Raw genomic sequence first — 27,116 nt, 5'->3', positions numbered from 1 at the left:
AATACATTTTTAAACAAGAGAAAGAGAAACATCGATGTGAGAGACTCATTAATTGGTTGCCTCCCGCATGTGCTAACCAAGGCTGTGGATCAAGACTGCAACCAGGGTACACACCCTTGACTGGAATTGAACCCGAGACCCTCAGTCCTTGGACTGACTGATACTCTATCCACTGAGCCAAGCCAGCTAGGGCCAGAGTCTACTCTGAGATCCACCAGCTGATCTTGAGAAAAGCACTGTGGTCTTAACTCTGAATTTGAGATGATTATACCTTTATGTCTGAAAGAATCTAATTTGGTGATCACTTCCTCATATAAATCTTCTAGGAGCAGATTAGGCTCACAATCACATCTCTCATTCTACAATGTTTATTTTTCCAGTTAATAAAGAGAGAGGGGGGGAAAACAAAGAAGGAAAATACAGAGAAAGAAGGTGGGCAACTCTCTTGCATAGCCCGAAGCTCAGGGAGAAAAAGAGCTAGCTGGCTGGCTTATAGTTAGAAAGAGAATGCAAACACTCCCTTAAGCAACACACATCTCAATACAACCCAAGGCTACAGTTTATAGAGCCAGCCAGCTCCACCAGCCAGCAACTCTACTGAAACTTAACCAATTCCCAAGCCTAGGATTGCATCAGTTTGGCAGCCTGTTGGCCTCTTTCTGCCCAGATTTTCTACATTCTTTTGGTGACTCCTAAGTAGCCAGCAGCTGATCTATTATCGTAGGTTCACATCCTTCACCAGTAAGGCAATCTGCTCCTGCAGCTGCCGCTTCCCTTCCCATGCTTTGCTCTGGCTTCGACACCTCAGCAATTCTGCCTTATGGTCCTGGTGATGCATAGGGCAGTAGCTCTGTGGTTCACACAGCACCTGAAAGAAAAGTCAGGGACAGAGTAAGGGATCCTCTATTGTTATGCCTACCCAGAATAATAGAGAGGCTGATGGTAGTAGCTAAGAAGGATCAGCAATTTCTTCTTGGAGGGCCTTGCATGCCCTTGGAGCTGCACGCTCAAGTTGGCTTCCCCAAGTCTAGGCTCCCTCATTGGCCCACATGTCCCATCCTTTACCGTATAGTCTGGAAAGAAGTCTCTGTAGCCCCCTTTGAGGATATACAGCTCTGGGTAGTACAATGCAGGATACTGGTTCAGGGCCCTGTCCTCTTCTCTCAGAGAGCGGCACCTTTAAAGAAAACACAGAGATGGGTGAGTTGAAAAGAAGTAAGGTCAGGATTCCATGGGCCACTCATTGGGGAAGGGAAGAAAGAATAGACTATTGCTAACTCCATAAGGACTTCCAGATCTCATTCCTTTTGCAAAACAAGATCTAAGTAGCACCATTCTTTCTCTTTCCCTCCACTAGTGCCTAATTCCCAATCCTTTTTCTTTCACAGCTCCAAACTTTTGAATTGTAGAAACCCCCTTCTTACACCTCCCTATCATTCTTCAAACCTCAGGAGAGAGCACTCATTCATTCAGTCTGGGAAGGTTCCCTTGTAAGTCTCAACTCAAGTTCAATTTCTATCACCTGGCCTACCCCATGTAGACACTCACATTCGGGGGCCCCTCTCTGAGGAGAATTCACAGTGGAACACGATGATTATTCTTTTCTGGGTATCCAAAGGGACAATAGGCATCTTCAGAAAGAAGTTACACAGTTCTTCCCGACTGAACAAGTTTAAGGCTCCCTGTAGAAAAATTTTAATAAGTATTTCCTCAAGGGCCTGTGGACAGTAAAACCAACACTTAGAAATACTTGGGATACCATACTACCTTGGGAAATTTGGGCTAGGAAGGCTAGACTATAAGCACTTTCAAAGAGACCTAACTGTATCTCTGTATCTACCCCCAGGGCCTGGCATAGAGCTTGGTGTGTAGTTGTTACTCAATAAATGCTCATAGAACTGAACTGCCTGAAGTATAGGATCAATGTGAGAAATGTCTATGAGCAGTAGAATGTTTGTATAGTGCCGCTCAGCCCCTGGATTAATGTTTTTATTTCCATGTAAGAGCCCTTGGCTCCTACAGAAAAGAGGGAGATTGGTCTAGGAGGGAAGGGGAAAGTAAATTGCTCAAAGTATACAGAATTAGAATAGCAGTGAAGACTTACAGCTTTGATGTGCTCCAAACGTATGTCTGCCCTGGTTCTAGAGTTCACAGAATCCTTTGCCCACAGACTCTTCTCAAAAAGAGCTACCTCCAACCCTTTCCCTGCTAATGTCCCCAACGTAACCTCACCTGGATGTGTCCTCCGAGGTACTCATATGGATAGCGGCAATCGATGATATAAAACTTTTCAATCAGACCCTGGAATTTCCCCAACAGTAAGGCAGCCACCTGCATAGAAGCTATGATTGAATACCCTGCTCACTGTCACTCTGAAGGAAAAAAGAGCCAGTTTTACAGTTTCTGATTTACACTCCCTTTAGTCACCCAGGATTCCACTGAAGGCCTAGCCTCCAAAGTCCCCCTATTTTGAAATGTGGCAATGGTTCAGCCCCACCCCACATAAGATGGAATAGGAAGTGGCCTTTTTAGAGAACCAAAATAGCTGGTATTGCCAGGATACTGGGGAAAACCATATTGAAGCTACTATTCTTGAGGCAAGCATGGCTGGAATCAGTCTTTCAGAAGACACACAAAGACTTCTGCAGTGGTACAGGTAGCAGCTAAAGATCCAGATTTTGCAAGAGATGGGAAATGGTTCCCCACCCTCCATTATAAAGGAAGAAAGCAAGTCTTTTAGAAAAGAATATAGAAGAAAAAGTTTGACACCCAGAGGACACTTTCCATCACCTGCCTACCCCGTGTGGACACTCACACTGTCAATACATATAAAAATAAATGTAGCCCTAGCTGGTTTGGCTCAGTGGATAGAGCGTTGGCCTGCCGATTGAAGGGTCCCAAGTTCGATTCCAGTTGAGGGTACATGTCCCGGTTGTGGGCTTGATCCCCAGTAGGAGACGTGATGTTTCTCTCTCTCTCTCTCTCTCTCTCTCTCTCTCTCTCCTCTCCTCTCCTCTCCTCTCCTCTCCTCTCCTCTCCTCTCCTCTCTGAATTCAATTTAAAAAATATTTTGAAAAATAAAATAAATGTAATTACACTTTGACTCAGCAATTTCTTTTTCTTTAAATATATTTTTATTGATTTCAGAGAGAAAGGGAGAGGGAGGGATAGAAACATCAATGATGAGAGAATCATTTATTGGCTGCCTCCTGCATGACCCCCACTGGGGACCGAGCTCACAACCCAGGCATGTGCCCCTGACCAGAATTGAACCCGGGACCTTTCAGTCTGCAGGCCGTAGCTCTAGCCACTGAGCCAAATGGCTAGGGCAGCAATTTCTTTTCTAACAGAAAAGTACTTTAATATGTGGCACAATAATATTCATCTCAGTATAAAGTTTTCAAAATATTACAAATAAATATTCAATAATAGGGTTTTGATGCCCTGGACCAGTGATGGTGGACCTATGACACGCGTGTCAGAGGTGACATGTGAACTCATTTTTTTGGTTGATTTTTCTTTGTTAAATGGCATTTAAATATATAAAATAAATATCAAAAACATAAATCTTTGTTTTACTATGGTTGCAAATATCAAAAAATTTCTATATGTGACACGGCACCAGAGTTAAGTTAGGGTTTTTCAAAATGCTGACACGCCGAGCTCAAAAGGTTCGCCATCACTGCCCTAGACAGATTGGTTCAGTGGATAGTATCAGCCTACCGACTGAAGGGTCCGGGTTCGATTCTGGTCAAGGCCCCATTCAGGGTGAATGAGGGAGGCAACCAATCAACGTGTTTCTCTCACATTGATGTTTCTCTCTGTCTCTCCTCTCCCTTCCACTCTCTCTAAAAAAATAATTAAAAAATAATAATAATAGGGGTTTGTTTAAATTAATTACATGTCAGTGTAACAGAATATTAGATAGCCATTAAAAAGATAATAGAGATCAATCAATTTTTTAAAAAATATATATTTATGGAATTCAGAGAGGAAAGGAGAGGAAGAGAGAGATAACAACATCAATGATGAGAGAATCATTGATTGGCTGCCTACTGCATGTCCCCTACTAGGGATCAAGCCCGCAACTCAGCAAAGTGCTCTTGACTGGGATTGAACCCGGGACCCTTCACTCCACAGGCCAACGCTCTATCCACTGAGCCAAATCAGCTAAGGCAATCTTTTTATTGATATAGAAAGATGTTTACAATGTCTTACTAAGCTAATTGTAACAGTACATGTTTATCATGATCCTATTATTATAAAGAATATGCCAGAATAAAATCTGGAAGGCCACAGGAAAATATTACTAGTGGTTGTCTCTGGTGGGAAGATTATGGGTAGAGTGACCAAATAATAATTGCACAGACTGGAACACTATTTATTTATTTATTTAAAAAATATTTTTATTGATTTTAGAGAGGAAGGGAGAGGGAAAGATAGAAACATCAATGATGAGAGAGAATCATTGATTGGCTGCCTCCTGCACATCCCCCACTAAGGATCAAGCCCAAAACCTGGGCATACGCCCTGACCAGGAATTGAACCCTGACTTCCTGGTTCAGAGGTTGATGCTCAACCACTGAGCCACACTGGCCAGGCACTGAGACACTTTTTAGAGTGAAAGAACAGTTAATAATTACCCTACACTAGTAGGCATAAATGAAATTGTAACATGTAAACCAGGATGTAAGATCACTCAAATGAAGTGTTTTTTCCTTTTGGGGTTTTGTCCTTTTCTTTAATTTTCCTTTCTTTCCTTCCTTCCTTTTTTGCCTTCTTTCATTTTTTCCTTTCATAAAAATTACATATCATCTGTTTAATTAAAAATGAAGGTGACAGAAGAATGGGATAAAAGTAAGCCCTTTAATACAGTTTCAGTTGAATAAGGAATCTGTTAGTGAACACAGTCAGTGAAAGAAATACAATCGGAAGTGGGGATTTTAGGGACAGAACAGACCAGATGGTATCTTATGTAACCAGTTACCATCTCCAGAAATCTGCTTACTGTTTCTGGGCTGATGTACTTCAGATCTTGGTGTCGCCCTGACACGGTTGGCAGTGCACATACCTAGAAATACCAAAGAGATGAAATAACAGCAATTTTTCTATAACCAAATTTGAGAAAAAACACCCATATATAGTCCTTCTTTCTTTTTTAAAAAAATATTTTATTGATTTCAGAGAGGAAGAGACAGAAACATCAATGATGAGAATCACTGGTAGGTTGCATCCTGCACATCCCACACCAGGGATCGAGCCCACAACCCAGGCATGTGCCCTTGACCAGAATCGAACCCAGGACCCTTCAGTCTGCAGGCCAATGCTCTATCCACTGAGTCAAACCAGCTAGGGCCATTGTCCTTTCCAAATGAACTTTAAACCCCAGATGACTTAAAAAAACAAAAAATACTCCACCAATGGTCTCTATAATGTGCATTCAATTTCTAAAAACTGCAGCAACTAATTAAGAATGTGTATAAAGTTTTAGATGTAGCTACAACTATGTCTGTCCACCCTGGTATACTTCACAAAGAAAAATTATAAAATATTTTAGAAGAAGGGATTTATCAAGAAATTATGGGTAGCCAAAAAAAGGAATAAAATACTGTACTGTTAAAAATGATGAAGCAGAACTTTTTCTTTTTAATTGATTTCAGAGAGGATGGGAGAGGGAGAGAGAGAAACATCAATGATGAGAATCATTGATCTGCTGCCTCCTGCACACCCCCTACTGGGGATCATGTGCCCTTGACCGGAATCAAACCTGGGATCCTTCAGTCCGCAGGCCGATGTTCTATCCACTGAGCCAAACCAGCTAGGGCTAAAGTAGAACTCTTTACCGACATGAAAAAATGTTCCTGATTTAATAAATGAGAACAAAGAACCCCAACAGGTCACAAAACAGTATAAACATTTTTTGTGGATAACCAAAAAATGTACTTGTGTGTGTACATGTGTGCTTGTGAAAACACACAGAAAAAAAGTCTGGAGTGCCTGGCCGCAGTGGCTCAGTGGTTGAGCATTCGCCTATGAACTAGAAGGTAATGGATCTGTCAAGGCACATGCCTGGGTTGCAGGCTTGATCCCCAGTGTGGAGCATGCAGGAGGCAGCCAATCAATGATTCTCTCTCATCATTGATGTTTCTCCCTGAAATAAATTAAGAAAAAAAAAAAGTCTGGAGGGATATACACCAAGATGTTAACAGCACTTACACTCTGGTTGATAAGATTTGGAGTAGACAGCTGTTTCATTGTTGATTTTCTCTCTGGAAGATCTATTCATTGATGTCAACGAGGTGTTAAAATCCCCCATTATGACTGTATTACTGTCAATCTCTCCCTTTATGTCCATCAAGATTTGCTTTATAGCCCTGGCTGGTTTGGCTCAGTGGATAGAGCATTGGCCTGTGGACTGAGGGGTCCCGGGTTCGGTTCCGGCCAAGGGCGCATGTCTGGGTTGGGGGCTCGATCCCCAGATGGGACGTGCAGCCAATCAATGATTCTCTCTCATCATTAATGTTTCGCTCTCTCTCTTCCTCTCCCTTCCTTTCTGAAATCAATAGAGAAATATTAAAAAAAAAAAAAAAAAAAGATTTGCTTTATATATTTAGGTGTTCCTATGTTGGGTGCATAAATGTTTACAAGAGTTATATCCTCTTTTTGGATTGTTCCCTTTATAATTATGGAGTGTCCTTCTTTGTCTCTTACTTTAACTTTGTTTGAAAGACTATTTTGTTAGATATAAGTATTGCTTACCCCGGTTTTTTTTTTTCATTTCCATTTGCATGAATATCTTGTTCCACCCCTTTATTTTTTTTTTAAAATATATTTTTATTGATTTCAGAGAGAAAGGGAGAGGGAGCGATAGAAACATCAATGGTGAGAGAGAATCACTGATCAGCTGCCTCCTGCATGTCCCATATTGGGAATCGAGCCCACAACCCTGGCATGTGTCCTGACCAGGAATTGAATCATGACTTCCTGTTCATAGGTCAACGCTCAGCCACTGAGCCATGCCGGCCAGGCCATCTCTTTACTCTTAGCGTATTGTGCTAAGTGAAATAAGCCAGTCCAGAGAAAGATAAATAACCTTATGATTTAACTTATGTGTGCAAACTAATGAACAAATAAACTAACAAACAAAATAGAAACAAACTCATAGATACAGAGAACAGACTGACAGCTGTCAGAAGGGAGAGGGTGGGGGATTGGGTGAAAAGGTGAAGGGAGTAATCAAAACAACAACAACAACCTCATAGACATAGACAACAGACAACAGCATGGTGATCACCAGAGGGAAAGGTGGGTTGGGGGAGGAAGAAGAGGCTAAAGGGAGGATAAATGGTGATGGAAAGGGACTTGACTTGAGTTGACGACCACACAATATAATATACAGACAATATATTATGGAATTGTACACCTGAAACCTACATACCGATGTCACCCCAATAAATTCAATAAAAAAGAAAAACTTATAAAAAACAAGAATAATTTAGTAACTAAAAAAAAAAGAAAAAAACTAATTTTAACCAATGTCATTAGCATACTATGATTTTCATATTATTTCAGATGTGAGTTCATTCTCTGTATCAAGAGAATTCACCAGTGCCCACCTACATGGGTAGCTGAGTTGGTTAGAGCATCATTCCCATATGCCAAGGTTTTGGGGTCAATCCCCAGTCAGGGCACATACAAGAAGCAACCAATGAATGCACACATAAGAGGAGCAACAAATCAATGTTTCTCTCTCTCTCTCTCCCTTCCTCTTTTTCTCTAAAATCAATCATTTTTTTTTTTTTTTGAAGAGAGAAAATTCACTAGTGATATATCTGCTTAGAGCCTAACAAACTTTCTGTACCATGGTTTTTCTTAGGGGGGGAAAAAACAAAAACAAAAAATCACAAAACTAGGACAAAACAAAAATAGGAACAACCTTTTACAAACAACTAATTTGCTACAAACAAATTTGTAGAAACAAATATGAGAAAAAAATGCCTCTAAGATTTTAAGAAATGCTTTGACATTTTTCTGTTTGGGAATTCTAAAGATTAATTAGCCTGGCCTGTGTGGTTCAGTGGTTGAGCATTGACCTGTGAACTAGGAGTTTATGGTTCCATTCCAGGTCAGGGAACATGCCTGGGTTGCGGGCTCAATCCTCATTATGGGGCATGCAGGAGGCAGCCGATCAATGATTCTCTCTCATCATTGATGTCTCTCTCTCTCTCTCTCTCTCTCTCTCTCTCTCTCTCTCTCTCTCTTCCTCTCTGAAATCAATTTTTTAAAAAATGTGGTGTGGCCGAAACCGGTTTGGCTCAGTGGATAGAGCGTCGGCCTGCGGACTGAAAGGTCCCAGGTTCGATTCCGGTCAAGGGCATGTACCTGGGTTGCGGGCATATCCCCAGTGGGAGATGTGCAGGAGGCAGCTGATCGATGTTTCTCTCTCATCGATGTTTCTAGCTCTCTATCCCTCTCCCTTCCTCTCTGTAAAAAATCAATAAAATATATTAAAAAAAAAAAAAATGTGGTGTGTGTGTTTTTTTTTTAAAAAGAGTAGCCTACAGGACAAAAATGGAAATGCTTTATTAAGCTAAAGAAATGGTAATAAAAGGGATAGTCTTCAAATGTCCAGGATAGCACATGCATTTTCTTTATTTTTTAAAAAATTATACCTAGTGTCCTCTGTAAGCAGAGAAGGAAAGATTCAGACCCCAAATGACTCAAATATAGAAAGGGTGCACGCACACTCACCTTGGAGAAATCACCAGTCAGGTACCCCTGGTTAGAAGCTTCTTCCAGCATCTGAGTGGCATTAATGTCACAGAGAGAGACTGTCTTCTTTAGACCTAAGCCCTGAAAACGACAAGATTCCCTACACCCTTAATTCTCATGTTAAAAGTTTAAAAATAAGGGGATGGAAGAAGTGGAGAATCATTTAAAAATTGCATACCCTCTGTTCTAATAATTCCACCTGTTTTCCTAAGGAAATAAAGATATGCACAAAAAATTTGCCTATAAGGATGGATAGAAAAAAATTACTAATATATTAAATGTTCAATAATAGGGTCTTGGTTAAATAAATCATGTATCAGATATTATACTAGACTAGACGCCCAGTGCACAAAATTTGTGCATGGGGGATGGGGGAGTGGTTTCCCTCAGCCCAGCCTGCACCCTCTCCAATCCGGGACATCCCTCTCACAATCCTGGACTGCTGGCTCCTAATCACTCACCTGCCTGCCTGCCTGGTTGCTCCTAACTGCCCCCACCCCGCCCTCCCGCCAGCCTGGTTGCCCCTAACTGCCCCCTCACTGCCAGCCAGGTCGCCCCCAATTGCCCCCTCCCTGCCAGCCTGGTCACTCCTAACTATCCCCCACCCGCTGGCCTAGTCACCCCTTACTGCTCCCCCTGCTGGCCTGGTCACCCCCAAGTGCTCCCCTCTGCTGGCCACCTGGTCGCCCCTAATTGCTCCCCCCTGTCAGCCTGGTCACCCCCAACTGACCCCCCCATTGGCCTAGTTGCCCCTCACTGCCCCCCTGCCAGCCTAATTGCTCCCAATTACCCCCCTTGCCAGCCTGGTAGCCCCCAACTGCAACCCCCCTACTGGCCTGGTCACCCCTAACTGCCCCCCCACCAGCCTGGTTTCCCCCAACTGACCCCCCTGCAGGCCTGGTCGCCCCTCACAGCCCCCCCACCAACCTGGTCGCACCACGCAGTCTTCTTGTTCAGTCATTTGGTTGTCACTCACTAACCCCCGTGCCGGCCTGGTCATAGGCAGCCATCTTGTGAGGGCATGAGGGTTAATTTGCATATTATCTCTTTATTATATAGGATTACTATTATGTAATAAAAAATATGTTGCAGATTAATTTCATTGACATAAAAATAAGTTCATGCTATCATTAAATAGGTTTGAAAAATACTTTGTAATACTACTTCAATAAAAGAAAAATTATTGCATAGGAAAGTACCTGGAAGAACGTCAAGTGTTACCAGTGATTATCTCTGGCCTGTGGGACTATGGACATTTGCAACAGCTTCTTTTTGTTTATTTGCACTTTCTTTACTATCATATACTTATGTTATAAAGTAGCCAAATATATTTAGATTTATTTATTTATTTTTTAATATACTAATCTAATTTTATTTCAAATTTTATGTCATGTGGTCCTGTATAGACTCTCCAAAGATTTTCTTTTCTTTTTTTATTTTTTATTTTATTTTTTAAAATATATTTTATTGATTTTTTACAGAGAGGAAGGGAGAGAGATAGAGAGTTAGAAACATCGATGAGAGAGAAACATCGATTAGCCGCCTCCTGCACATCTCCTACCGGGGATGTGCCCGCAACCAAGGTACATGCCCTTGACCGGAATCGAACCTGGGACCTTTCAGTCCGCAGGCCGACGCTCTATCCACTGAGCCAAACCGGTTTCGGCTAGATTTATTTTTTTAAGGAAAGGATTTTGTAAACTGAGAAGGCATCACCATTTCCTCATGGCTTATGCACTCCTCAATACACACAGGTCCTCTACTATCTGCACCAACCTGATGCTCTTGTCAACATCATCAACAATCTTCATGTTCCCACATCTAACTGTCACTTCTTTAGCCATATGTCTTTCTGAACCTCACAGAGGCTTCCACTGAGTTGCTAATCCCTCCTTCCTCGGCTTCAATGACAAAACCTCCTAGTTTTTTAATTTAGTTGTAATTTGGGAACCCTTATACTAAAAGAACTGTGATGCTTCTACTTCTCTGTTACTCCTTCTCAGTCTTCTTGGTTGGGCCTCCTCGCCTATTAAATCTCTAATAGATGTTGGATTCATCGGGGCTAGGTACTGGTCCTTTTTTATCTCTTCACTCTTGCCATAGGTGATTTTTTTTAACCCATACTTTTAAATTTCTCCTCTATGCTGATGACCTTCACATTTCTATCACCAGTCAAGACCTCTGCTCTTACTTCCAGATCTCCATATCCACATACCTGCTTAACAATTTTTGAGGGCCTACTAGGTGACATAACAGTGAGTAAGAGAGACAGACAAATAAATATACTCTATGTTTGTAAGTAGTGATAAATGCTTTAAGTAAAAAGTAAAGAAGGCCAGACCGGTTTGGCTCAGTGGATAGAGCGTCGGCCTGTGGACTGAAAGGTTCCAGGTTCGATTCCGGTCAAGGGCATGTACCTTGGTTGCGGGCACATCCCCAGTAGGAGGTGTACAAGAGGCAGCTGGTCGATGTTTCTCTCTCATGATGTTTCTAACTCTCTATCCCTCTCCCTTCCTCTCTGTAAAAAATCAATAAAATATATAAAAAGAAAAAAAAATATATATATATATATTAAAAAAAAAGTAAAGAAGGATAAATATATAGAAAAAATATTAAGGTTGGAAAGTTTGTTGGGAAAGGCCTTTCAGATAAGGTGACATATGTGGAAAAACGAGACTGAAATGAGGGAGAAAATTATGTGTTGCCTATGGGATCAATGTTCCAGGCTGAAGGAACTACAAATGGAAAGGCCCAGGTGAGAATGGCAAGATCATGGATGGTCACATTTAGTATGGCAATAGTAGCGCAAAAACAAATTGAAGCAATACTATAAACCAACTAGACCTAATAGATATCGATAAAACACTGTACCCAACAACAAAAGAATATATATTCTTCTCAAATATTCTTGGAACATTCTCCAGGATAGACCATAGCCAGGTCATAAAATAAGCCTCAATACGTTTTAAAAAATTGAAATCATATAATATGTTCTCTGACTACAGTGGAATAATTAGCAATTAAAAACAGAAAAAAGATCTGGAAAATTCACAAATATGTGGAAATTAAACAACAAACTACTAAATAATCAGTGGATCAACAAAGAGCACAATGGAAATTAAAAAATACTTTGAGATAAATGAAAACGAAGACACAGCCTACCAAAACTTACAGTATGCAGCTAAATTAGTGTTTAGATGAAAATATATAGTTGTCAATGCCTATAATAAAGAAGACTTCGCTGTAGCTGGTTGTTCAGTGGTTAGAGCGCTGGCCTGCAGACTAAAGGGTCCTGGGTTCGATTCTGGTCAAGGGCACATGCCCAGGTTGTGGTCTCTATCCCCCATAGGGGGCGTACAGGAGGCAGCCAATCAATGATTCTCTCTCATCATTGGTGTTTCTATCTCTCTCTCCCCTCTCCCTTCCTTTCCGAAATCAATAAAAATATATTAAAAAAAAAAAAGAAGACCTCAAGTCAATAAGCTAACCTTCCACCAAAGAAGAAACTAAATCTAAAGCAAGTAGAAGAAAGAAATAAAAAAAGATTAGAGCAAAACGTAATGAAGTAGAGAATAAAAAAACAACAGAACCAAAAGTCAGCTGGTCTAGACTGACAAAAAAAGAGAGAAGACTCAAATTACTAAAATCAGAAATGAGCCGAAACTGGTTTGGCTCAGTGGATAGAGCGTCGGCCTGCAGACTGAAGGGTCCCAGGTTCAATTCCGGTCGGGGGCATGTACCTTGGTTGCGGGCACATCCCCGGTAGGAGATGTGCAGGAGGTGGCTGGTCGATGTTTCTCTCTCATCGATGTTTCTAGCTCTCTATTCCTCTCCCTTCCTCTCTGTAAAAAATCAATAAAATATATTTTTAAAAAATAATAATAAAAAATAAAATAAAATAAAAAATGAAAAGAGGGCATTATAGAAATAATAAAAAGACCATAAGGGAATCCTATGATATACCAAAAATCAAAAATGAAAAGAGGGCATTATAGAAATAATAAAAAGACCATAAGGGAATCTTATGATATACCAATAAATGAGGAAACTTAGATTAAATGGTCAAATTCCTAAAAGACAAAAACTATTGAAACTGACTCAAGAAAAAAACAGAAAATCTGACTATATGTACAAAAAGTAAAGACATTGAATCAGTAATTTAAAAACTTCCCACAAAGAACAGCCCAGGTCCAGATGGCTTCACTGGTGAATTGTGCCTAATATATATATATTTTTTAAATAAAGAAAAACCGCCGAAACCGGTTTGGCTCAGTGGATAGAGCGTTGGCCTGCGGACTGAGGGGTCCCAGGTTCGATTCCGGTCAAGGGCATATACCTGGGCTGCGGGCACATCCCCAGTGGGAGATGTGCAGGAGGCAGCTGATCGATGTTTCTCTCCCATCGATGTTTCTAACTCTCTATCTCTCTCTCCCTTCCTCTCTGTAAAAAATCAATAAAATATATTTAAAAAAAAAAAAGAAAAAGAAAAACCAATTCTACACAAACTCTTCCAGAAAATTTAAAAAGAGAATTCTTTCCAAATGATGACATCATTACACTAATACCAATACCAAAGACATTCCAAGAAAAACAAAACACTAAATAAAGATCAGTCCTGGCCAGTGTGGCTCAGTTGGTTGAGCATCATCCCCATGAATCATGCTATTTCCCGGTTCAATGCCTAGTCAGGGCACATGCCCAGGGTTGTAGGCTCCATCCCCAGTGGGGGTCATGCAGGAAGCAGCTGATCAATGTTTCTCTTTCATCAATGATGTTTCTCTCTCTCTCTCTCTCCCTCCCTCTCCCTCTAAATATCAATAAAAACATATTTTTAAAAAAAACAACACCCTAAAGATCAGTAATCTCTGTCCTGTCAGGGTAGCTCAGTGGATTAGAGCATGGTCCCTATATGCCAGGGTTCAATCCCCGATAAGGGCACATGTAAGAATCAACCTATGAATGAAGGCATAAATGAGTGGAATGACAAATCACTGTCTGTCTCTCTCTCTTCCTCTCTCTCCAAAAATAAATAAATAAATTTTATAAAACATAAACACAAAAATTCTCCACAAAATTTTAGCAAACCAAATGTAAAAAATTATATAAAAAGACATGACAACATAAGGTTATCACAGAAATACAAAGTTGTTTTACCATTCAAAAATCAATATATTCACCATATTAACAAGTTAGAAAAGCCATATGATAATCTTTTATTTATTTATTTATTCATTTATTTATTTATTTTTATCCTCGCCCAAGGATATTTTTTCCATTGATTTTCAGAGAGAGGGGAAAGGAGAGGGAGAATCAGAGAGAAACACCGATGTGAGAAAAACACATTGATTGGTTGCCTCCTGCACCCCCCGACGAGGGCCAGGAGCCTGCAACCAAGGTATGTGCCCTTGACTGGAATGGAACCCGGGACCCTTCAGTCAGATAGGCCAACGCTCTATCCACTAAGCCAAACCGGCCAAGGCCCAGCTATAATAATAAAAGCACAATTGCTAATTAGACTGGACAGCCTTCTGACAAAGCCGGGGCTGGGTCCGGGTGCCTGCTGGCGGCTGGAGGGAAGCCCGGGTCGCCAGGGGATGGAAGGCCTACTCTTGCATGAATTTCCCGCATCAGACCTCTAGTATAACTATCTTTTTTTTATTTTTTAAATATACTTTATTGATTTTTTACAAAGAGGAAGGGAGAGAGATAGAGAGTCAGAAACATCGATCAGCTGCCTCCTGCACATTTCCCACTGGGGATGTGCCCGCAACCCAGGTACATGCCCTTGACCGGAATTGAACCTGGGACCCTCCAGTCCGCAGGCCAACGCTCTATCCACTGAGCCAAACCAGTTTCGGCTAGTATAACTATCTTAAGAGATGCAAACTATTTAACAAAATCTAGTATCTGTTCCTCCTAGAATCTCTCAGCAAACTAGGAACAGAAGGGAACTTTCCTCAACCCCATTTGTGGTTATCTCAAGAAACCTATAGCTACTCTGGCCAGGTAGCTCAGTTGGTTAGAGCTTCATCCCGATATCACAAGGTTACAGGTTTGATTCCCCAGTCAGGGCACATACAAGAATCAACCAATGGCCTGGCTGGAGTGGCTCAGGTTTGATCCCTGGTTGGGGCCCATACAGAAAGCAACCTATCAATGTTTTTCACACTGACCTCTCTCTCTAAGCATGTCTTCAGGTGAGAATTAAAATAAATAAATATATAAAATGTCTCAACTTAATAATGAAAAAAAAGAATCAACCAATGAATACATAAATAAGTGGAACAACAAATCGATGTTTCTTTCTCTCTCTCCCTTTCTCTCAAAAACAAAAACAAACCTATAGTTAACATCAAAATCAATGGAAAAAAACTGGGTGCTTTTCCTGTAAGACCGGGTACAAAGCAAGAGGTTCTCAAGAATTTTAAGATTGTAACACCTGAACCCAATACAAAATAAAATTTAAAGAATATAAAGATTGTAAAGGAGTCCTGATACAGAGAGAGAGAGAGAGAGAACGAACCATTAATCTAGGAGAGAGGAGGAAATTGATAATACAGGAGAGAGTGAAGATATACTGCAGGAGCAGACAAGATGCTTCCATCTGAGTCAGAGCTTTTGTAGTCTTTACAATGGCTGACAAGATTCTACATGACCTGTCTTTCTGCTGCCTATTCTCTGCCTTCATCTGCCATTCTGCACTTTCTCACTTTGTTCCAGCCATGGCCTACTTGCTGTTCTATGAATATGCCAAGCACAATCCCACCTCAGGAGCACTGCACTTGCTTTACCTTTTGCCTGGAAGAACTCATTCTTCCTGATATCTGTTTGTTTGGCCCCCACCGCTTCATATGTCATTCAAATGTCACTCTCAGAGAGGTCTTCCTCTCTAACCTATGCAACCTATCAATTCCCAATATCTGTCACCCCAATCCAGATACTCCCTCTGCTCCTTACCCTATTTTACCACAGTATTTTTATGATCTGCCATATTATAATGTCATTTGTTTACTTGTCTGTTTCCTCTGGACTAGAATGTAGGCTCTTTGAGAGCAGGGACTTGTTTGGGTTATTGTGGTCACTATTGTATCCCCAGCATTAAGTGAATGAATTAATAGGTATATTCCATCCATTACTATTATCACTTACACCAGACTACACTGATGGTAATCTAGTCAAAGTACTAACTAGAACTTCTCACTCAGCAGTTAAGAAGAGTCCCATAGTGACCTGGTACCCTATCAGTCAGGTAGCCATTAGAATATAGAGAACATGTCTTCTTCATCTCTGCAGACCTACCACTTAGTATAGTGACTGCAAAATATTAGGTAGGCAGTATTGTTCATTTAAGAATGAAGGAATGAAAATGCAAAGATACCATCAGAGAGCACTTTACCTTAGCCTCTTCTTGATCTTCCAGGGAAAACTCCATCAATTCATCTGAAATCTCCTCTGCCTGGTCTTTTCCTAGTTTTAGATTTTTACCCAATTTTGGAACTACAGTGATGGGACTGCCCAGATATTTCATTTCACTTTCCACCAAGTTTCCATTGTCCTGCCAAGTACATTGACAATATTATAAATTATCCTGGCCACTTACACAATATAAAAAATTAACTCAAAGTGAATCAAAGATAAAAGAGCTAAATCAAACTAAAAGAGCTAAAACTATAAAATTCTTAGAAGAAAACATAGGGGGAAAGCTTCACAACATTGGATTTGGCAATGATTTCTTGGATATGACATTTTTCTTTTAAAACTGGATAAATTGAACTTCATTAAAATTTAAAGCTTAAGAATATTACCAAGAAAATGAAAAAGCAAAATAAATAAATTTTAAAAAAAGAAAATGAAAAAGCAACCCACAAAATGGGAGAAGATATTTGCAAATCATATATTAGATAAAGTATATGAATATATATATATATATATATATATATATATATATATATCCCAACAGCAGCTTCTGTATTTTTGTGAGTGTATGTATGTGTGTTTTAATTTATTGACCTGAGAGACAATGATTTGTTGTTCCACTTATTTATGCATTCATTGGCTGATTCTTATATGTGCCCTTACCAGAGATCAAACCTACAACCGTGGTATATAGGGACAACACTCTAATCAACTGAACTACCCAGTCAAGGCCAGAGGTTCTGTTCCGAATGATGAAAAAATTCTGGAAATGGATAGTGGTGATGGTTGTAGAACATTGTGAATGTACTTAATGCCACTGGATTGTATACTTAAAAATTGTTAAAATGGTAAATGTATGTGATATATGTTTCACCATTTTAAAAAAATCACACACATATAGGAAAGACAATGTAGTAATTTGCTTCAAGTCTTCCCTTCCTCTATAAACAAAAAATCTGAAACATGCTCAACTTTATCTACCTAGGCTGGGATATCTTAAATGGCTTTCCCATAGGACAGAGTTTAGAATCCAATCTCTGGAGTATCTTGAGTTCATGGTATACTAAAAGTACATGAATGCCTGGGTAACTTTAGACTCCAATAGCCAGTCCTGGCTCTGTAGCTCAGTTGGTTAGAGCATCGTCCTAATATGCCAAGGTTGCAAGTTCAATCTCCAGTCAGAGCACATACAAGAATCAACCAATGAATGCATGGATAGATGGAGCAACAAGTGGATATTTCTTTCTCTTTCTCTCTCTCAAATCAATAAATTAAAAAAAAAAAAAGACTCCAGTAACTAAATGGACAAAGGAGACACAACCATTCACTAGAGGAAAATATGCATGGCTAATTTCATGTGAAATCACTAATAATTAATTTTATAAAACATTTTACCTATCTAGTTAGCTACTTAAAAAACAACAGCCCTAGCTGGTTTGACTCAGCGGATAGAGCAGTGGTTCTCAACCTTCTGGCCCTTTAAATACAGTTCCTCATGTGGTGACCCAACCATAAAATTATTTTCATTGCTACTTCATAACTGTAATGTTGCTACTGTTATCAATCGTAATGTAAATATCTGATATGCAGGATGGTCTTAGGCGACCCCTGTGAAAGGGTCGTTCGACCGCCAAAGGGGTCGCGACCCACAGGTTGAGAACCACTGGGATAGAGTGTCGGCCTGTGGACTGTAGGGTCCTGGGTTTGATTCCAGTCAAGGGCACATGCCCGGGTTGCGGGCTTGATCCCCAGTAGGGGGCATGCAGGAGTCTAGCCAATCAACGATTCTCTGTCATCATTGATGTTTCAATCTCTCTCTCCCTCTCCCTTCCTCTCTGAAATCAATAAAAATATATTAAAAACAAACAATTTATCCACATGAACTATGGACTGCTCATAAAAATGTAAACTCATAACTTTTTTGAAAGGAATTTGGCAATATGTATAAAAAATCTTTAAAATATTTATACCCTTTAACCCAGTAATTATAATTCTTGGTACTAATCTTAAAGAAAAAATATCTAAAATGTAGGCAAAGATTTATGCTCAAGAACTTATGTAATAGCATTATTTATAAAAGCAAAATTTGTATAGCACTAAGTATCCAACAATAGCGAAGTACATACATAAATTATGGTCCATTTATTGGAATAAAAACATCCATTAAAAATAATGTTTTTAGCCCTGGCCAGGTGGCTCAGTTGGTTGGAGCATCGTTCCATACACTGGAAGGTTGTGAGTTCGATTCCCAGTCAGCACACATACCTAGGTTGAGGGTTCGATCCCTGGTCAGGGCGCATGCAGGAGACAACCAATTGATGATTCTCTCTCACATCGATGTTTCTCTCTCATGCTCTCTCTCTCCCTCCCTTCCTTTCTCTCTAAAATCACTGAATGTATCCTCGGGTGAGGATTAAAAAAATAATGATGATGTTTTTATTCACAATAGCCATGGAAACAACCCAAGGATCCTTCAATAGGTGATAGGATAAAGAAGATATGGTGGAAGAAAACCAAGATGGCGGCATAGGTAAACACCGGAGTTAGCTGCCTCGAACAACCACTTCACAAATACAAGTAAAAGACTGAACGGACATCACCCAGAACCACGGGAAAGCTGGCTGAGGGGAAATTCTTCAACTGGAAGGAAAGAGAACAGCATACGAGACTCAGAGGAGGTGCAGTGCGGAAAATACAAAGGTGTGGAGGTATGCGCGGAGCGGGCCGGTAGCTGAGGGCGCGGTTGTCCGTTTCAATTGGGAAGGAGTCTCAGATTCTGAGCTCCAGTTCTGGGCAAGTCTCTAGGGACCTAGTCTCAAACAGGAAAAGCGGGGCTGTCTAGCATCGGTCGGAACATGAGGGCAGCTTTCTCTCCGAGGTTTGCAGTGGTTGCTGGGACTCTGAGAGGCAGAGCCTCTGGGGACGGGACTGAGAGCAGCCATAACTGCTCCCTCCACCCGCCCTGTTTGATCCCATGTGACCCACCCAAGCCCTGCACAGAGCCATTTGCCAGATAGCCTCAGGCAAAGGCTAGATTAGCACCGCCCTAGAGGACAGAAGTTTTCCCACTGCAGACACAGCTGATTCTCACAGCCAGTTGGCCTGGAGGTCAAATCCCCCTAGTATTAACTACAACAATCAAGGCTTAACTACAACAAGACTGCGCACAAAGACCACTAGGGGGTGCACCAAGAAAGCATAAAAAATGTGGAGACAAAGAAATAGGACAAAACTGTCAATGGAGGATATTGAGTTCAGAACCACACTTTTAAGGTCTCTCAAGAACTGTCTAGAAGCCGCCGATAAAGTTACTGAGATCCTCAAGAAATCTAATGAGACCCTCGATGTTATGATAAAGAACCAACTAGAAATTAAGCATACACGGACTGAAATAACGAATACTATACAGACTCCCAACAGCAGACCAGAGGAGCGCAAGAATCAAGGCAAAGATTTGAAATGCGAAGAAGCAAAAAACACCCAACCAGAAAAGCAAAATGAAAAAAGAATCCGAAAATACGAAGATAGTGTAAGGAGCCTCTGGGACAGCTTCAAGCGTACCAACATCAGAATTATAGGGGTGCCAGAAGATGAGAGAGAGCAAGATATTGAAAACCTATTTGAAGAAATAATGACAGAAAACTTCCCCTACCTGGTGAAAGAAATAGACTTACAGATCCAGGAAGCACAGAGAACCCCAAACAAAAGGAATCCAAAGAGGACCACACCAAGACACATCATAATTAAAATGCCAAGAGCAAAAGACAAAGAGAGAATCTTAAAAGCAGCAAGAGAAAGAAACTCAGTTACCTACAAGGGAATACCCATACGACTGTCAGCTGATTTCTCAACAGAAACTTTGCAGGCCAGAAGGGAGTGGCAAGAAATATTCAAAGTGATGAATGCCAAGAACCTACAACCAAGATTACTTTATCCAGCAAAGCTATCATTCAGAATTGAAGGTCAGATAAAGAGCTTCACAGATAAGGAAAAGCTAAAGGAGTTCATCACCACCAAACCAGTATTATATGAAATGCTGAAAGGTGCCGAAACCGGTTTGGCTCAGTGGATAGAGCGTCGGCCTGCGGACTGAAAGTTCCCAGGTTCGATTCCGGTCAAGGGCATGTACCTGGGTTGCGGGCATATCCCCAGTAGGAGATGTGCAGGAGGCAGCTGATCGATGTTTCTCTCTCATCGATGTTTCTAACTCTCTATCTCTCTCCCTTCCTCTCTGTAAAAGATCAATAAAATATATTTAAAAAAAAAAAAAAAAAGAAATGCTGAAAGGTATCCTTTAAGAAGAGGAAGAAGAAGAAAAAGGTAAAGATACTAATTATGAACAACAAATATGCATCTATCAACAAGTGAATCTAAGAATCAAGTGAATAAATAATCTGATGAACAGAATGAACTGGTGATTATAATAGAATCAGGGACATAGAAAGGGAATGGACTCACTATTCTTGGTGGGGAAAGGGGTGTGGGAGATGCAGGAAGAGACTGGACAAAAATTGTGCACCTAGGGATGAGGACAGTGGGGGGGGTGGGGGGGGTAAGGGCAGAGGGTGGGGTGGGAACTGGAGGGGAGCTATGGGGGAAAAAAAAGAGGAACAAATGTAATAATCTGAACAATGAAGATTTACTAAAAAAAAAATAAAAAATAAAAAAAATAAAAAATAAAAAAAAAAGAAGATATGGTGCATACATACAATGGAATACTACTCAGGCATAAAAAGATGAAATATTGCCATTTTTGACAACATGTATGGATCTTGAGACTATCATGCTAAGTCAGCTGGAAAAGACAAGAACCATATGAATTCTCTCACATGTAGGATATAAGACAAAAAGCAACAAACAAATACACAACACAAAACAAACAAAAAAACAAACTAAAAAATACAGACAACAGTATGGTGGTTATCAGAGGGGAAGGGAATTGGAAGGAGGACCAAGTAGGTAAAGGAGTCAAACACAAGGTTATGAAAAGAAACTAGGCTTGACACAGTGAGCCCACAATAGAGTATACAGATGTCGTGTGATAAAGTTGTACACCTGAAATTTATATAATGTTATTAACCAATGTTACCCCAGTAAGTTTAATAAAAAATATTTACTAAGAGTTTTAATATTAACTTACAAAAACAGAATATAAAGTTATAAATATGGTATGACCTCAACTTCATACAACTGTTCATATAGTTAAATGATTGAAAAGAAATGAGGTAAAATGTTAATAGTCGTTTTTCTCTATAGGTAGAGATTTTCTTTTTTATACTTTCCTATATTTTTAAATCATTTTCACACTGGGCACATAGTACTCTTAAAATAAGGGGGGAAAGAGTTCAAGAATAAGGTAGAAAATTTTAAAAAGGACTAAGAACTTTTTCTCCTCCTTAAATTTAAACAAAAAGATCAGAGGACATATGTCTCCTCCCATTCCGTTCAAACATTACTTCTCCGACCCCTTTTCTCACTCAAGCCAGCTTAGAAAAATTCAAATGGTCATAAATCCAGATCTACCATCCCATATCCCACAACATCTCAGCTGACCCTTGATAACGATGTCCAGTGACTCACCAGTAGAGAAAGGGGAGACATGTAAGGCCCCCCTGATTTCTTTGGAAACTTCAGGTTCCTGGGTGCCCAGCATTCCAAGGGCTTCAAAGTGTTGTTTTCCTGCATAAGAAAAACTACATTGGCTGGAGGAAGACAAATGTCAGTAAGCCTGCCAAAAACATTGCATTTGATGTAACATAAGTAATCAAAGTTGACCCTCCATCCCAAAGATACAAATTATGGTTTAAAGTTGACGTATGTTATGTAGATTTACTTTGGGGGATACTAATTTTATGTTCATAAGCCAAAGGAAGGAAGGAAAAGGGGAGCCTGACTAGGGAGGAGGTGAGATTTTTTAAAAATGAGTAAAGGGAGATTAAAAAGGGCAATATTAAATTTTTTTAAAAAGCTGATTAGGACAGACAAAAACATGGGCATAACTTAGTTAATGTGAGAAAAGGAGAACAGCAGCTATCTTTTATGGACAATCACCTGGAAGAAATGATGAGAGACAGGGTAAAGAAAAATATGGCTAGAAAAAGAGATTAGCTGGAGAGATTAGAGAGTCAGTGATTCTGGAGAGGTCAATATCAACTTGAAACTCAGGGTGGCCTGAAGCTAAGACCAAAAAGGACCATAGTTTACTAGAAAAGGAACTAAAAAGCTACATTACAGGAGAAATAAGAAATTAAGAACTCTAGACTTGTACATGAAACCATGCAAATAAATAGTCTGTGAACAAGTTATGTACATTATTCTTATCTGTTTTTTATTAAAGTCCTAAATTCCTTATTCCAGATTTTTGTTAAGGAAACCAATCAACTAAACATGAGTGTAATGATGTCCTACTGTGTAAGACTTAGAGATAGGTTTCTGTTCTAGGGTCAAATCTTAAAGAAAAAACAAAACAAAACAAAACAAAAACCATACTTTTTTCCCTATAGCAATGCTGTTTGTCTAGCATACTGAAGCATAACAAGCTCAAGGTCTCAGATAGGGATGACTTGCTCTACTCAAAGGAAGATAACTGCTAATGTATCTAGGTTTCAAGACTCACATTTTCTTTATTTGTGGATGAGCTACATATTGCATCTTTGTTCTTGTTGCCATGGTCCAAAGCCTTTGGAGTGCTACAAAGCGGCCGTCCCTGCAAAAGATAGTTTTCTGAGAACATCCAACACCTCCAGCCACAAGTAAGCTAGAAACCCCTGTCTTCCACCTGAGACATCTAACTCTCCCTCAGCATGCGGGAAGGGTCAGGTGGGGTCTGGGAAGGTGGGATGTGCCCTGAGCAACAAACCCAAACCCAAGAAAGAGGAGCTACTCACTGGGCTGCATTTTATAAGGTGCTTGTGTTGATTCCTACAGATCAGATTAAAAAAAAAAAAAAAAAAAAAAGCCAGTCAGTTTAGCCCCAAATACTGTTTGGTTATTCATCAGTGGCTTGGGGCATCCCAACTTGTCCTTTCTTGCATTCTAGAATCCCTATACCTAGTTGATATGTCTCGTCCAATAGCAATACGTAGGGTGATCTCTGTGGTAAATACTAAGATGTTGAGTGACATCCTGGAGATAAGATATATATATATATATATCAAAGATGATGAGTTTGTTCTACATCTTTTGTAGACACAATTTATAATTTACTAATTTTCAAGCAGTGACTGATGAGAGCAAATGTTTATTTTTTTTTTTTAGGAATTTCTATCACCCCTCGCAGAAGTTCATTTGATCTACATGAGTTAGGGCATTTTAAGCAATTTAAAGACAATACAAGCAATACAAAGTGAAGTTTTTTGCATGTATTGGTAAAAATACAGTCAAATAGAAAACTTACAATAAGTTTAAGAAGTTGAATTAGAACTGTTTTTCATTCCTTGAGTATTCCCTGACTGAACACTTTAAGATCTCCAACAAAGAATCCTCATGAGTAATAATAAATATTATAAAACGCTTTGGCAGGTGCTGCTAAGGACTAAATGAAAATTTAATCTTCACAATAGCTGTTTATAAGAAGTGCTATTATCTCCATTATCATTGTTTCTTAAGAAACTGAGGTGCAGTGAAGTTAAGAAACTTGCCAGAGTCACAGTTGGTAAAGTAATAGGCCACGAGAATCCAGACACCGATTCTAGAGCCTACACTAGATACACTAAGTCGGTGAGTTTTAAGCACTAAGGTACAGCACTACTCACATGCAGGTAACAGCCTATGTCTAAGTGCAGTACACTATTTTCCTCCATTTTTAAAGATAATACTGATTGTGTGTGATGGTAAAATTAACTAACACTCTGGGAAACTTAACAACCTTTCAAGGGAAGGATCTAGGCCTCCAAAGTGAATGTTCCATACTCTGCAGAGTTTGCATAGGATAAAATCCCTGTGCCAGCACTGAAAGGCTTTAGCATGAGGTTCATTTAGCAAAAGAATTTACCTCTGAGCTAACTGTATTTCCTGAGATCCTGAAGAATCCAAAAGACCTGCAATCAGATATGAAATTATTCTTGTCCACGCATCCTGTCTTTCCTTCTGATTTTCTTTACCAGTAAGCCATATAAATTTCAAAGCTGACCTCTGAAATTGCTAGGTACCAATTTCATGGTACAAGTTATCTGATTCTTAAGAATTTACGTGTGTCACTGAAAGACAAACTGCTAGGAAACAATGCACTAAGCTACAGAGGTTTTTTTCATGAATAGAAAAGAATGCTTATCACTCAGGAAATTGGAAATTACAACAAATACTAAAATGATTGAATAGTAAAACACATTCCTTTAGGGCTCAGACCCTATAAAAATACAAGAATTAACTGACAAAGTATTTATTTATGTGGGTTTCTTTGCCTCTGCTGATAGTAGACTAGGTTATAAAACTTCTCATCTTCTTTTTTTATTCTTTATTGTTGAAAGTATTATATATGTCCCCTTTTCCCGTTGTCCTCTCCCACTTCTCATCTTATTATTTCCATTCCCATCATTCAGTGGGTTTCAATTCATATTATTAATCAGTCAACAAAATACTCCTTCCTGTCTAAAATTTTCAAATGCAAAGTGACATCTATTAATGTTACTTTTCTCTTCCCATTGGCTTGCTCATTCTCCTAAAAAATCCTACAGGGCCCTAGCCGATTTGGCTCAGCGGATAGAGCGTCAGCCTGCGGACTGGAGGGTCCAGGTTTGAGTCCGGTCAAGGGCACACGCCCAGGTTGAGGGCTTGATCCCCAGTAGGGGTGTGCAGGAGGCAGCCAATCAATGATTCTCTTTCATCATTGATGTTTCTCTCTCTCCCTCTCCCTTCCTTTCTGAAATCAATATATATTTAAATAAATAAATAAATCCTATAAGGTACCCATAGAATTCCAACCTCAAGGCTCTCTACTTACTTTTACCACCTTCCATGTCTATCTTATTATCCTGACCTCTCCCTTAAAAGTTATTCTTTCTCTTGAAGCCTATACCTCCCTTCTCCCTACCAGTTCCATCAAGGTCTGCAGGAGCTGTAAGCTGAGTGGCAGACATCTCCCCACTGCTAAGATTCGAAAGATCAAGGCAACATTTTGGGGTTCCTCTGTTGAGACATAAAAGTACATCAATAATCACATTAGAATGTAATATCCTTAAAAGGCAAAGATCATGTTATCCTCGATTTGAAACACCTCTTTCCGGCCTTGGTGGCTCAGTGGTTGAGCATCAACCTATGAACCAGGAGGTCACAGTTCGATTCCTGGTCAGGCCACATGCCCGGGCTGCGGGCTCGATCCCCCCCGATCGTGTGGGTAGCGAGTCAATGATTCTCTCTCATCATTGATGTTTCTCTCTCTTCTTCTCCCTTCCTCTCTGAAATTAATAAAGATTTTTTTTTTTAAAAAAAAGAAGGTAAGAAAACACCCATCCTGTTCTGCTCCCGTTCACATGAAACTTCTTTAAAAAAAAAACCTCTCAATGATTATGACATAATCTGAACAGCGTCCAAACAAAGCAATTGCTTTTGGAGATATTTTAGACTAGGATGAGGAAAATCTCTCCCATTTTCTCTACTCCGATAATCTGTACCCAATTTTCTCCTCACCAACATACTGAGACAGTATTTTTTTTAAAATTGAGAACCAAAGTTTATTGACTGGGATGGGTCTTGACCCCACAACGTCTGCTCTGTATACCAAGGGCACACAGATTTGATTTTTCCCTGGAGTCTCTAGTACTTCTCAAGTCAATAACTCTCCAACTTTGCTGGCTGAGGCATCAGCGCATGGCAAGGACAAAATTTAAAGTACAGTAACATTAATATTAATAAAGTGACCAACTCATATAATGCAATAGAGTTTTCAAAGACTTTTCCCGGACATCGCATCATTTGATTCTCACAAGATCCTAGTAAGATAAGAATAGTCCTATGTCACAGAAAAGAAGTCTGAGAGTCCAAAGAGTCACATGGCTGGTCAGGGACTAAGACTTAAACTCAGATCTTTGAGCCAGGATAATTTTTCTTTCTTTCTTTTTTTTTTTAAACACAAAACTGTTTAGAAAAACAAAGTAGGTAAGATGTGAAAGGGGGATTTACCCAGACAAACTGCTTTGGTTTGCAGAATCACCAAAGAGTTTGTCCACTGGAGTTCCAGGGAGATCTCGACAGATGGTGAAGGAAGCGTCTCTCTCCAGGAGCAAGTTTAGTATCTTCCTCTGGTGGAATCTAAAACTGGGTCCTGTGCCAGGACTTCCTTCCTCTCTTGTGCATGAAGTGAGTTCTGCAGACATGGTCTCCGAGGACTAAGGAAGAAAGAAAGCCTAGCAAAGAGGAAGGAGACCGTCATCTATTCAGGCCCATCACAGAGGGTTCAGCTGTCACAGCCTCATCCACCCTTCCCAGCAGTGGCCACGTGGAGCGGTCTTGGAGGATGGGCATCCCCAAACGGAGACGCACAACTTGGCTGGAAGGTGAAATCGCACTTGCCCGAAGCGGCCTGGCCTGTTCGTTGGAACCCGAACTTCCCGGGAGGAAACCCCAAGACTTTAAAGCGGAAATAAAAAGAAGGCTTTCACTTGTTTGGAGCCGCAGCTCGTGACTCCTGACCCGAAGGAACTCAGTTCTCCTAACTCGCGACGGCACCTTCGGTCCCCTGACTTTCCGTTTGTGGGGCGTGGTTCCCGCAGAGAAGGCTCTGGTCTTGCCTCAAGTTTGAGTCTGAGATTTACTTACCTTCAGGAGAAAGAGAAGTGGGTGGGGATCAGTCACAAGCGAAGACTGGAGCAGAATTAAAGAAAATCGGGGGAAAGGAGGCAATTGAACCACACTACAAATTTACTTCCCGACGGGATGGGCTTTGCCGCTTCTCTCCGCTGAGGGTCGAAGTTACCGCCTCGGAGCAGAAC

The 27,116-nt window shown here is 40.3% G+C and overlaps 1 protein-coding gene across 3 annotated transcripts; it reads right to left on the bottom strand.

Moving 5' to 3' along the window:
* Nucleotides 1–352: 352 nt before the first annotated feature.
* Nucleotides 353–27,116, bottom strand: CDC25C (cell division cycle 25C). Of its 3 annotated transcripts, none has more exons than XM_036314752.1 (14): nt 26,944–27,115; nt 26,308–26,531; nt 25,205–25,314; nt 24,182–24,227; nt 23,076–23,109; nt 22,805–22,894; nt 21,769–21,867; nt 16,169–16,327; nt 8,752–8,853; nt 5,009–5,071; nt 2,233–2,331; nt 1,549–1,682; nt 1,066–1,177; nt 353–868 (listed from the first exon to the last, which is right to left on the bottom strand). In XM_036314752.1, the coding sequence occupies exons 2-14, from the start codon at nt 26,499–26,501 to the stop codon at nt 716–718; spliced, it is 1,395 nt and encodes a 464-aa protein (XP_036170645.1). In that variant the 5' UTR covers nt 26,502–26,531; nt 26,944–27,115; the 3' UTR covers nt 353–715. The 3 variants fall into 3 exon arrangements, with proteins under 3 accessions (XP_036170645.1, XP_036170647.1, XP_036170648.1); XM_036314754.1 differs by having other exon boundaries at nt 25,220–25,314; XM_036314755.1 differs by lacking the exon at nt 8,752–8,853 and having other exon boundaries at nt 26,944–27,116.

The sequence above is a fragment of the Myotis myotis genome, unplaced genomic scaffold (genome assembly GCF_014108235.1).
Source record: "Myotis myotis isolate mMyoMyo1 unplaced genomic scaffold, mMyoMyo1.p scaffold_m19_p_6, whole genome shotgun sequence".
Lineage (NCBI taxonomy): Eukaryota > Metazoa > Chordata > Mammalia > Chiroptera > Vespertilionidae > Myotis > Myotis myotis.
The sequence above is the reverse complement of the archived record's forward strand: the minus strand, read 5'-3'. Positions and strand labels throughout refer to the sequence as shown.

What these genes read in the sequence shown, in the direction of transcription:
- CDC25C (XM_036314752.1), bottom strand. Translation starts at nt 26,501, where the DNA reads ATGTCTGCAGAACTCACTTCATGCACAAGAGAGGAAGGAAGTCCTGGC. An exon ending in AACTGGTAGGGAGAAGGGAG is followed by an intron (nt 24,228 to 25,204) that starts GTATAGGCTTCA and finishes ATCTGATTGCAG; the next exon opens with GTCTTTTGGATTCTTCAGGA. An exon ending in ACTTCTTTCCAGACTATACG is followed by an intron (nt 869 to 1,065) that starts GTAAAGGATGGG and finishes CTTTTCTTTCAG; the next exon opens with GTGCTGTGTGAACCACAGAG.